The sequence below is a fragment of the Corvus cornix genome, chromosome 1 (assembly GCF_000738735.6).
Source record: "Corvus cornix cornix isolate S_Up_H32 chromosome 1, ASM73873v5, whole genome shotgun sequence".
Taxonomy (NCBI): domain Eukaryota; kingdom Metazoa; phylum Chordata; class Aves; order Passeriformes; family Corvidae; genus Corvus; species Corvus cornix.
Genome location: NC_046332.1, coordinates 25,786,913 through 25,800,218, shown reverse-complemented (window position 1 = coordinate 25,800,218; position 13,306 = coordinate 25,786,913). Strand labels below are relative to the sequence as shown.

Genomic DNA, 13,306 nt, shown 5'->3' with positions numbered 1-13,306 from the left:
AATCTTGTGGAGCCTTAAAAAAAAAAAAATATTTTCCTTAACCTTTTTTCCTGATCTAAAGAAATTACAAAATTTGGCTTGCAGAGAGACAGCAGCTTAGAGTGTATCAGAGACATGCTTTCACTTGTCATTTAGCCATCAAAAGAACAATGCAGCTTTCCACTCTAAGTGTTCAGCTTACAGTACGTTCATTAAATGTGGCTGACACTTCAGTTTGCTGTCAGAAGAGTTCATTTAGGTCCCTTTATCTTATATTTCTTTGTTTTCAGCAAAGCTTCTGCAGGCACAGCCAACTGGTTTCCATAGCAACTGCTACACAGCCATATAATACTGGGCATGCTAAATTAATAGAGGCACAGGGGCACTAAATTCGCAATTTTGGTTGATTTATTAAAGATTGGTATCAGCAACACCACAAAGAGGCACACACCTACAGATGTTCAGCAAAATAATCCCAGTGTCATAAAAATGCTGCAGATGAATGGGGCATTCAGACAGCATTTCAAAAATAATGAAATGCAACAAGAACAACAAACTAAAACCTAAGCACACACTTATGCTTCTAATCAAGAATTTATGCTAATAGATACTCTTTCCTACACTCTCAGTTCAGAAGCTAGCACAGTTGTCATGGTAGTACACAGGAAAAAAGAGAAACTTTCACCCTTATAATTGAAGGCATCTAACTATTTAACCAGAACTTCAAAGACTTTGCTGAGTGTAACTCTCCTACATCAGAAAAGATCACTTTTGTCCAAACTCTTTCTGACTCTGTAACACGTCCATCAAGTCAGCCAGCAGAAAAAGTACTTCACATCCAGCATCTGATTTATTGCCAAAACCTGAGGCACAGGGAGAGGATCCAGCAGCTCAGGCACAGTGCAGAGCAGCGAGTTCTTGGCCAGCAGAAAACTGCCCATGCTTTGCAGTCAGCCTGCTGTACCTCACAGCCTCCAGCAGCAAGAAGGGGAGGCTGCCCAACTCTGCCCTCATCACCACGGTATGACCTCTGTGCACATTTTCTAGTGTACACTACTTGGCATCTTATCAGGTATTCTGAGGCAGGTCTCTCTCCAGCTGTGCTACTGTAGCTGTTCAAATTTAAACAGAGGGAAGACCAGAATCAAGGAAACAACAGCTGGTATCTTTCCCCAGTTAAAGTGGTCTACAGCTAAGATACCACAGTGACTCATCAATCAACCACGAGATAAACTTAGTTCTTGCCATCATTTATTAGCATATCTATCCCACAATGTTGCACACAAAAGTCACCCTGATTCTACAGAAATGCTGGTAATATCTATCACTCAGTCCCAGGGCTTTTTCTGAGTACTGAGAAAAGAAACACCACAAACAAAGCAAAACAGAACCAAACTCCTCAAAACCATGTCCACTGTATTACTTCTCAAAGCACAAAGCACTGCAAAGTGGCCTGATTTTTAATTTTTCCTTCTGAATAATAACAGCAAAGTCGGCTGCAGGCAGAGCACTAGTGAGAACTGTGGAGGAGAACAGATATGTGAGACACAAGAGGGCACAAATGGTTTTAATTGTTTAATCCCTTTCTTTTTATGACCCACATTGGTAGACTATAGGTAGATGACGCAGACTATGCAATTAACTCAATGTTTGTGATGTACGGGAGACATTAAAAATGACCAGGCATGCTCTCCTGATCAAAGCATCCAAGATTCATCTTTGTGATAAACAAGATTTCTGTTTTCAGTTTCTTTTTCCATGCTAAAAAGGAGCCATGAAGAATATGTAAACTAGTTCTGAACACAAGTGTGGAAACAAAATGAGAAATTCCGAATCCAGTTGTTAGCAGATAAAAGCAAAAATAAACCGCAGTCAAGAAAGAGTCCAAAACTTACTTTAGCAGCTGAAGCAACTGAATCTGGGCCATGAGCTGCATCTCTTAGGCCACAATGTCCAAAGCTCTCTGAGATGCTGTCCAGTGTATCACTCTCGGTCGCTGTAGGGTTTGCTGGCCCCACTATTGCTCTCCATTTACTCACTGCATCATCTCCTAAGAGCTCCATAGCAAGAATGGGGCCACTCATTATAAACTGGAGAAGATCACTGCAAAATGGAAACAGCACATGGTGATCCATGCTACAAATTAAAACCAACAAAAACATGATCCAGTGGAGATGCTCAGAACTCAACTTGGCAAGATCTCGAGCAACCTGATCTAACTTTGAAGTTGACTCTGCTTTGAGGAGGAGGTTAGATTAGGTCATGTGCAGACATTCCCTTATTATGGTTGTAGAAAAAAAACAACCTGTAGACAACCCAAACTCACTCAAGCTACTTTGTAGAATGTTAGATTTCAAAGGAATTTTTAAAGGATCAGTACTAGTGTCCTGGTAACAGTGAAAGAAAGACCCTGGTAACCATTTGTCTGACAGGAATGATTCCCAAGCTTGCCTCTTCTGCACAACAGCATTCCAAGACTCTCACACATGACCTGCTTGTGTACCCCACCGACAGAACTTCAGCACTGCTTTCAAGCCAAATTGCTCCACTGCCCCACAGATCTCTCCCATGGATTTTGCCCAGCCAAAGTCCAAAGTGGGAGAGAAGGTTTGGGAGTTGAAAAGTTTGCGTGGAGGAAGGACTTACTCACAAAGTAAGTTTTTACCTCCTGGCATGGGCAGAACTGAAGTGATTTTAATGGGATGAATCCAAGTAAGAAGAAGAGGTTGCCAGGAGCAGGCTGCCTCCTGTCCTGACCACCTCACATAGAAAACAACCACCCAAAATTGGTAACCCAAACATTCTATTTAAAAACTAAACAAAACACCATAACTACAATTCTGTATCTTTACAAAACATACATACCAACAAGCCTGTCTTTCCACTGTTTAGTCTGGACAGAACCAACAAAGGAGCACATTGACTCAATGCTTTTTGTACTACTTTGATTAAAAAAAGAGCTTTACACAATTATAATTGTGGATGTGCGTGCTTCTCCAACTACCTTCTTCCTAATGATCACCGGTCAAGAAGAGAAGAGAAATCCTTCCAGTTCTTTGCTAAAGAAACAATTAAAACTATGAAAAGTTACTTAAAAGAACTATACAACATAAAGCTATTGGAAGTCAGGTTCTGCTGGTCAGAGTCTTGTTTAGGACAGTTAAATAGTACACATATACATACCCAAGAAAAATGCAATTTCTACAACACTATTTACTGTGCAGACTAATCCTTGAATATTCATTTTTTTAAAATTCTTTCATATGAAAACCATTATTTTCCAAACAATAGAATTATTATTTTTCCTTACTACTCACTGGACTTACACTAACTAGTGAACTTGCAAACTAAATCTGAAGACAAGTAATACAACATTAAATATAAATGAGTCATAGATTTCACACTTTACTGCCTTGAAGTTTCTTGTTTCTATTTGATTTGGAATGCTCTAGAGCTACTTGTTTCTAATATAGAGAAAAATCCTATACAGAAGATGCAGCCAATAGGACTGCAGGATGGGAGACAGGCACATCACAGTGGACAGAGGCTACAGTTCCTCAGACAATTACCATTAGTGTAGATAGCCATCTGTGAAATAACACTGCAGGCAAAATTCTTGATTATTTATCAACATATTCAAGCAGGCTTATTCAGCAAAGAAAAGGCAATTCCAAATCATCCATCCTCTGACCTCCAACATGGTCAGACATAGCCTGGGGCCCATGTCTCTCTGAAGGGCTTGAGTTTGGACCCACAGTAAATCAGCTGCTGTTGCAGGAGAGCAGCTGGCAATGCTAATTCTCAAGCACTTCATGACAGTACTGAAACCAGGTCTTTCAACCAAATCAGTGCAAACCCAGGCACCAGCATGGCTAAAAATACAAGGCACCTTCTTCCTAAAAGAGGAAGAATGCCCAGTGGACAGGGAGGAAAAGAAAGTTGCTGTCACTTTCAGGGAAAGTAGAAAAGACACAATTTCTGGGTCATAAGCATCCATCTGGTCAGTTATGGAAAGACTAAGGTTTCTCATGTTAGGTGGAGCAGTCTACCATCACAGAAGTCTGACATTTGTCCTAGGGTAGCAACACAGTGAAAACTGCCCCATGCACTATCCTTTCAGTTACTTATGATTTGGGGTTTTTGTTACCAAATAAATTCTTACAACTAAGTGTTCCCCCTAATTCTCATTATCTGCAAGCTCCACCCTGATCCTGAAGATATCCCTTCCCCTGGCTTTGAAGTTTTGCCCTGCTAGGAGCGTTTTCACTTCTGAGGGACAAAAGACATTCCCCTGATACCACTGGGTTGTAAAGAGTGAGGGTTAAAACCCTGAATAACTGGAATAAGGATCTCTCCCTGGAGGAAGATGAAAAGGTGCATGCTTTGCAAAGGGCTCCACTCAGTTAAGACATGCTCTGATTTTCCCATGCTCCTGTGGCAACAAATATGGTAAATGAATTTTGTGCATTCAATAAATAAGCATAATACGGGGGAAGCTGAAATTGATATACCTACTGATAAAAAGGTTTTGCTCGATGATCGGCATAGAAATCAGCTGCTTCTTTTCTGGAAAAGTAAAAAGACATAGATATAGATCTATATACACAGACACTCATTTATATATATATATATATATGTAAAACACCCCCTGAAAACTACAATCATCATTCATTCAAATCTCATTCGTAAACATGTTTCTACAGGCAATGTCTTCCTAAGCTGGACAGCTTGCTGAGTGTTCATGTCCAATAACAGAAACTACATTTAAATTTCTGTCATATTTTGTGTGGCTACAAGTATAGCTGACAACTCCTTATGCTCCTGCTCTGAGAAGGAATTACTGAAGCCCATTTCAGGGTCACTGATGGTCCTCACATTCTCAGGTTGAGAAATAAATGCGGCAGAGTTCTTGCCAAGCCATTTGCTGTTACATTGTTTTCATCTTTCATCAGTTTGAATTTCATTGGTTAATGAAGTTTGGTTTTAAAGCATAAACAAACAGTTTATCTGCTCCACAGGAACACCTCCTTATCAAGGCTAGTGTTCAATTAAATTGGTGCACAAGATATTGCATAACCTGGTTTCCATTCAGTAGCATCAAATCTTACAAGTTGCATAGGCAGACCAATACCCTCCATGTTGAAACTGGATTTCTCCCCCACTTTCACACTTTAAAACTCAATTTGGTCTTGCACGTCTCCTCAGGGAACACAGCAGTGACTACACACTGCGTTCTTCCAAAGCAATGGGGTTTCTGCAGTGAGGGGTCTCCTTACACTGCCAGGCAAATAAAGGCTACCAGGCATACCCAGTGTCTCTGTAGCACAGCTGTTCCTTAGCCTTTCCTCAGGTGCTGGAAGCAAAAAGACACCCTTTTCAGACAGGGTGGTGGCCCTTCCCAAGCTCTGCACTGCCACAGCCATGCTGCTACCAGCACTGGGCTCAGCTACCCAACTACACAGGGTTTGGGGGCCACCACCGTGCAGAGCTACCATCCATCCACTGATGGGCATACTGTTCTGTGGCTTTTCACCCCACCACCCCTGCCACCAGCCAACCTACTCTCTTCCTTATCTTTTTCCCTAGCTGCTTCTCATGTTTTACTCTTGCTTGCTGAACTGCTTTTTCTGCGCGGCAACAGCTAGAAAAATCCATGGAGTTTTTCAGCTCTAAACCTGCTATTTTGTAGCTTCAGAATTCCTGTTGAGAACAGACGTGGTATTCGCTTGCTCCAAATCCTGGTGTGTGCCACTTTTTGAAGCTGGAATTCATAGAGAAGGACAAGCTCTTCAGGAGACTGACAGGTGAAAGAAAGCAATATTGCTGACCTCTACCCAGGGTACAAAGTTCACAATCAAAGCAGTGCTGTAGGGTGACTGAGAGATTCCAAATTGGAAAATTGTTTTTATCTGCAGCACAGTCTTCTGATTTTTTCTGGTCTTCATGAATTTGCTCATTTTGAGCAGCTCTCTTAAACTGAAAGAAATTGCCTGCATATTTTTCAATTGACAGATTTCAAGCATGAACAAAGGCATGGTTCTGTCATCTGAAATGGAACTTTTGATGCCTCTCTCCCATTTGCAGGCCAGACTTAAACCAAATATTGCCAGAGGAAAGAAATAACATCAAGAAGAACATAAGAAGAGTTTAATTTTCTTAACATTTATCAATGTTTGAACAGTCTCATCTTTCTCCAGCTTTTTTATCAAAATGACCTGAATAATTCCTGGTTTGTTGCTTTCAGTTCAGTGTAAGTATGAGCCATTCAAAATCCAAAATATTTTTATTAACCATACAGTCAATATGCTTCCTTTCCATTTCAAAACTAAGGCAGAAACACGATGCAAAAATTATGCTAGACACAGGAACTCTTGCAATCTCACACTTCAAGCCTACACTCTGCAAAAGGTTTGCCTACAATTCACTATTTTACCAGAAGATCCTCTTCTGAAATTAATTCACCAAATAATTTTGGAAAGCAAATATGTTAAAGGTATGTGAAGAGATTAAGTATTACCATTTCTGATTGTAAAGAAGTATTTGAGAGGTATATTTCTGAAACAAATTGAGGCCTACTACTCAGTTAACAATTCCTATTGAAATAAATATAAAAGTGCAATTGTGTTGTGTAACTTAGTTCCTTTTTAATTTCATTATTAGCTCTCTGTTTTCAAATAATGGAAAACAGTGTTCACCTATGTATAACAGACTGAACTGACATAGGGTTAAAGGAAGAGACTGGAGAAGCAAGTGCCTGCCCACACTTTCGTATCTTGGCTACAACTCTTACAGAAGGCATGAATCTACTTAACAGTGATTGACAGACAAATGTTGTTAATAATCCCTTTAAAGAAAGCAGTAGATGATGATGATGACTTGAACAAGCAAGACTGCAGAAATCTAAGGGTAGAAGACGTTGGCAAAGCCATAGTTCTTTTGTTTTAAAATGGCACAGTCCCAAGAAACAGAGTAGATTGTATGCAGAGAAACCACAAAACACTCAAGACACTATTTAAATACATTCAGTATCACAGCCCAGTCTTGTGCTTATTAATAATTACTTTCAATTATACAAGACAACCAGAATTTTTTATATTGCAATAGGCAGTAAAAGTTCAAGTCTCCATTCTTCCCTTCAGTGTGAGTCAACTCTAAAACATGTGACTTGGCTCAATAGTTTTGACTTCTCAGAAAGACACTCAAACAAAGCACCACCCAAAACAACACTTCAGGATCAAATATCTCAGATTGCAGCAGAGGAAGCAAAAAAAAGCTGGTTTGAAAGACATTATGAATTGTAAAGACACATTAGAAACCTGTTTGAACTCATGAATTGGAGTTGTTGGATGGAGGATCTGGGACCAGTATAATCAAACATTGCAGCAGGTGCATGCAGACAAGAGAAGGAAGGCTTATAGCTGTTTTATCAGTATTTCAGAAAGCCAAAAAGGTTTTGAAGTGAAGGAAAATTGTTCCTGACCTCACACATTAACCATAAGAACACATGAAAATGGTATTAAGTAAGACAGACAGCTTTTTTTTTCAAAAACATGCTGCAAAAGCAGCAGTGGAGAAATAGTGCAGTAACTTTGGGAAAATCTTCTAAGGTAAATTAATTATGTTCTCTTTCCTCTGCAGCATGCCTTCTTTTAAATCTTGGGGCTCAATAAGAAGTGGAGAACACTGAAGGCTGGGGGATTAGGAAGATGCATGAGTAAAACCTGTCCAACCCTGCACCATCAGAAGATCATTTGTTTTGCCTGGGACTTCCAGTGATTAAAAAGCACAAATCTGAGAGCACAAATTAAGACAACAAGTTTACTGAGAGCAAGCTAACCAAGCACTTTAAAGACAACATTATTATAACCAGCAACACTGACTGAATGACGAAATCTTGAGGGGAGGACATACAGACATGTCAGTAGTAAACACTGCTGGATTGCTAAAGCTATGGTAGCCACCTTCGGTTCATACAGACATGACATATTTCATCACCCATACTCATTTGCACAGCACTTTTTAATACTTGGCTTAAATCTCCAAATACTTTCAGAAACCTACAGGATTATGAAACTGATGAGTCTTACCTCTCTTATTCACTGGAATGAATCTGACATGTGGAACAACACAGAATAGCTTTAGAGAATATTCTCAACTGCAAAAATATTTAGATACAGTAGAGCTAACCTTAAAAATTCCTTACCTTGAAAGCAGCATCATTTTGGCCTTAGTGATTGTCAATCCTGAATTAATAATGATATCAAGTAATTCTCCGATCTTACGCATTCCATCAGGTTTAATCAAAGCCAGTGTTCTGGGGAGGAAAAAAAGTACAGAGATACAGCCAACAGAACTTTCCTTAGAGCACTTGGTGTGCATGTTAGGTTCATATTCAGACAAAAAACAGCACATCAAAGAGAGAAATTTTGTTGCAGTCACATATTCACTGTCCCAGTGTCTCATCAATTTCCATGCTGTTCTTGAATGCCTGTGCAACACATTATTCTGATAAGAACAAGCTTTGCACATTATAATTTCCTTGGCTTTCTAACCCAAGTCAGATCACAGTGTTCTACCAGCAGTTATTATTTACCAACTTCTGCATTTGCTCTCAGAGCACACAATTTGACTTCTCCCTTAGCTAGTCTGCAGCTCCTCACTCCCACCTCTGGGTTAGAACACAACTGAATTGTTAATCTCTCCCTGTGCTTGCTCAGCTCCCTTTTTTCCTGTTAATCATATACATAAAATTGAAGCTGTTAAAACTCCATTTAAAAATATTACTTGAACATGTGCCTCTTCCATAAAACTCAAAGTAAAGTGATTGGGTTTTTATTACTTTTAAAATACTTGAAGTCCTCAGTGAGAAGATCCTCTTGTTCTTGGTACAGTATAAAAGCTTCACAGTACACAATGTGGATGCCAAGTAGCTGACACTGTTAATAGACACAATAAAAGGATGGCAGAGGAGGTATTGCATCTCTTATACTGACTGACAGCTATATTCTAAGGGACATCAATCCAAAAATCTCTACACTCTCCCCCACATCTCTGTTTCCAAGTACATCCTGTCTTCTAGGTAATTATCTTTTTATACTGTACATCCCCAGGGCCAGGACTGTTTTATTAGTGAGCTTTGCATAGCACCAAGAACACCATCAGCGCTAAACGTATTATTAATCAAAAATAATAAGCACAAAAAGAAGGTCTGTAAAATTACATTTTCTATTTGCATTCATCTTGTGGTGAGTCAGCTTCAAATGTGCTCGGCTTACAAACTAACAGATTTATTCAACCCTGTATCTCAGAAACTCCACTCTCTGACAGTCCTAAAGAGCAGTTTCCATCTTTTACACTGCTTCCAATAAAGAAGGTTCTCCAATATGGAATTTTTTATTGCAGTACTTCCTTGAATGAAAGACAAATAATTGCAAATTTCCTATTTTATATACCAGCATAGCATGGAAAGCAGCCCTTAGGTTAGCAGCAATATATTCCAGCCAGAGCAAATATGCTGAGATTATAGGAGATGGATGAACTTCCACTACATTTACTCTGAACCTTAAGTGACCCCAGATTGACAGATGCTTTGGCAAGAGACAGACTATTTCACAGCACATGTAAAGCAAGGGAGGTGTTAGGACCAGGAAATGTAACCAGGAAGATTTGAACATATGCAACATTTTATCTGCAACTAAGGGAGAGGTGTTGACGACCTTCAGAGCTCAGAAACAAACAGAATTCCTCAGTCACTGTGAAGTTCATAAACACGGAGCACCTCAGGCCCAAACCCATTGGGAAGTATGATAAAAAAAGACTGATGGACTAAGGCTGCAGCCAGAAACTGCATGAAAATAATCAACCAAGACTGTGCTTCAGTCCACTGCAGTGCAACCTAAGTTGGTTTAGCCCCATCTTCAGATCAGGAAAGGCTGACCTCTCACCAACATTGAACACAGTTTGCCAGCACACTCCATGCAGCCTTACAGCCTGTCCCTCTCTTCCTGAAGGATTTCACACTCCACCTCATTTTCTGACATTATTTATCATATCACAGGGTATACCACGTGAATCAAGGCCCATGAGGAGGAGCAGCTGCATGTTTGACCAATGATAGCCACACAATGCATGACCTGCATCCTGCCACAAGAGGTTCTCAACACTGTCATTTCCCATGAACAATAAGGATCAAACCCCTGGAATGGGATCTCCAGCACCATTTGCACATCCTTGACAAATGCTTTTTTGAATTTATGTCATTACACAGGTTGTTTGAGACAGACCGGTAATGCTAGAAATAAATTGTCCCTTACTTTTCTAATTTCAAGGCTGTTAGTAATAGTGTAATTCCTACAAATTTTCAAAGAAATATTGCATTACAAAGTATTTTACCTAGAAGACATTAATACAAACTGCAATGAGCAACCCTTGTAATATCTTTTCTCTAACAGTGATATTTAAACTTTAACATTTCAATGTGAGCTTTTCAGAGGTAAGCAGGGTATGAAAAGTATACTTCAGGATGCTGAAGACTGTTTCTGAGATCGGATTTTGATTCATGTGCCCTATTTTTTGTTTTAATTAGGAATATGTTTCATGGGGTTTGACATGATGCAGTCTGCAGTGTAGATTTGAAAACAGTCTTGTGTCTAGGAACAAAGGAGAAAGAAGGAAAATTACGCTCACTTGCTTACCTTTTCAGAGGGACTGTGTGACAGTACTGCAGTGAATACTGAAACAGCAGAAAATGAGAACCCATCAAAGGAACAATGCACAAAGCATGCTGTGACTATGCTTCGGAGATCTACTTCCTTCTAATAATAGGACTGCTGCACACACAGTAGCTTATGTCTTGTAGGGGAAGAAATGCTGATTATGTCAATGACTAGAAGCATAAGAATAACATATCCCACTCAAAACAGAATACAAGTATTTCTGGGTGACACACAAGTTTTCTAACATCATTTTCAATACCAGTGATACAGACTCTAAGTAAAGCCTACTTAGACAGGACACACTGGTCAGACAAACGTTTACTTCAGGTTACAACCACCCAGGATCACAAGTGAAAGGCTATAGAAAAGAAATCCCTGTTCAAGGGATTTTTTTTTTATACACTCCTCAGTCTCCCTCAAAGGCCTCTGCTAAGCCTGTCTGAGCACACACTGAGTGACCAAAGAAGTTATTTCCAAAGTTGAACTGATCTACCAATAGTCCTGTACAGCACAAAGGCAAAAAAAGACAGAGAAACATTCTGCTTCATACAGCAACCGTCAAATTATTAACAGAATTCCAGCTGCAGATTATTTGGGGAATTATCATGCACTGCAGAAATCTTATTACATCTAATAACTGCTGTAAAACCTGCTAGGAACAGGCCAAAAAACCCAAATAACTCACATGTAACTGTTTTGCCCAAGGAAACTCTTTAAATATGACCCTGTTTACTCAGTGAAAGCTTCTGTGAAGAAACTGGATTTTGAGGATCCCTTGCCTGTGTAAGGCACCTTTCACTGTGCTCCTTTGGGCTATTCTGAATATGTAACACCACTTGAATATCTATGTTATCTTTCAGCCGACATTCCTAAAATGTTTTCCAAACAGCTGACATGTCATAAATGCCTTTTCTTCCTTTTGTAGAGCAGTACAAAAATTCACCTCCTCCCAAGACCAAGCACTTCATTGACACAATTATGGTGTTGCCGTGTAGACTGCAACGTCTCCTACAAGAAGAAAATGTCATTTTATCATAAGCTGCCTTTTCCTGGTATAACTGCATGAGCACTGCAAGAGCACCAGGGACTATGTTAGTTTAGGCAGAGCAGGAAATGTACAACTTCACATTGATAAAAAGACATAATCTACCCAAAGCTGCACCGAGGAACAAAAAGAGTAGCCGCATATACAGAATCCATCCCTTTGTGTTCTCCACCTCCTTTGCTGCTCTTTCACCATGCCCAGCCCCAGCATGGAGACATACCAGAACTCCTCTGGAAAGACATTATGGCAGGCATTTTCACAGCAATTTTTTTGTGCAGTTAAGATAAATATGTGTGTTAAAACATGCAAGTCTTCCTCTATGTCTGGTTATGTACAACTCTCCAAAAAGAGTTCAAAAGAAGCCCATTTACAGGGAGGGAGCAAGAAGGCAGGTGATTAAGGTTCACTGGAATACCATACCTAAGAAAATGTTCTGTTTTCTTTTCAAAAAGGCTGGAGCAAATTATAAAAATGTATTCATTTGCAAATTCAGATATTACCCACACTGCCATTAAACCAGCTCTAAATTTCTTGTAAATTAATCTTAGTGTCCATTTATTCTTAGTCCTGATATTTGTTCTCGGATGGCTTCTTAAAGTCTTTTCCAAATCAAGTCTTTAAACCAAAAATATATTATGAGTCTTATCTTCATCCACGAGAAACAAACTTTGTCTTAACAAACAAGCCTGTAATTTTTATTGACATTCTCATGCTGTACTTTCTGTCCTCATGCACACAGATCTTAAGAGAAGCTGAAAAGAATTCTGAGAAAAAATCTCTATAGTGGGGAAAAACAACAGCAAACAGGAGTGGTCCTCTAGTACTTTCATTTATGACTACTAACAGAGAGTAGATCAGACTGATGGGACACTAGGCTTCTGCACAGATCCCAGAGAGACAGGTGCTACTTTCACAAGGTCCAGGTCTTTCAAGCCCAGCACACATCAGTTATCATATCAACTGTGCCCCAAGAGAATTCACAAATCACAAGAATTCCACTGCTGCCTGCCCTTTCTGAGTAACAAAGCAAAACAGGACCCATTTTCCTCCTCTCCCTCTTCTCTCCCAAGATAGCTAGAGGAGCCAGCAGCTGACACCATGGAGAAGCTGGCCTTGAAGGTACCAATCAGGTAACTATGGGCTTGTCCACAAGCAGGTACCGCTTTGCTTCTTTGCAGCCATCAGTAAATCAGATCCCTTCAAACTGCATGCAAACCTGCAGCCATCTCCTCCTTCTGCCCACAGTAATACAGAAACCTCTAGCAAACATCTACTTTGAAACCCCAACCACAAGATTCCAAAATCATCCCTTCTCACCTCTCCTTGCGGCTCCCGAGCTTGCGAGATGTGTACAGATTCCCATAGTCCACTATGGTGAGGTGCCGGGAGAAAACAGTGACTTTGCTGCCCACGTACAGATCCTCGATGTGCAAGCTCTCGTACTTGGTGCGCCTCAGAAACGTGCGGCGGTTCTTCACATCGTACTGCAGCAAAAACAGGATTAACATCTACCCTAGCAAGAGATTTAGCTGTGGGCAAACTCAACTCAATCTTTACTCTACCATCA

At 40.0% G+C, this 13,306-nt stretch overlaps 1 protein-coding gene across 1 annotated transcript in view; it reads right to left on the bottom strand.

Moving 5' to 3' along the window:
• Positions 1 to 13,306, bottom strand: part of NME7 (NME/NM23 family member 7) — a 90,369-nt gene that overhangs the window by 55,652 nt on the left and 21,411 nt on the right. The window contains exons 3-6 of the mRNA XM_039559322.1: positions 13,057 to 13,223; positions 8,183 to 8,293; positions 4,495 to 4,545; positions 1,875 to 2,082 (exon numbers count right to left, since the gene is read on the bottom strand). Coding sequence (XP_039415256.1) covers positions 1,875 to 2,082; positions 4,495 to 4,545; positions 8,183 to 8,293; positions 13,057 to 13,223 — 537 coding nt within the window. The remainder of the gene's footprint in view (positions 1 to 1,874; positions 2,083 to 4,494; positions 4,546 to 8,182; positions 8,294 to 13,056; positions 13,224 to 13,306) is intronic.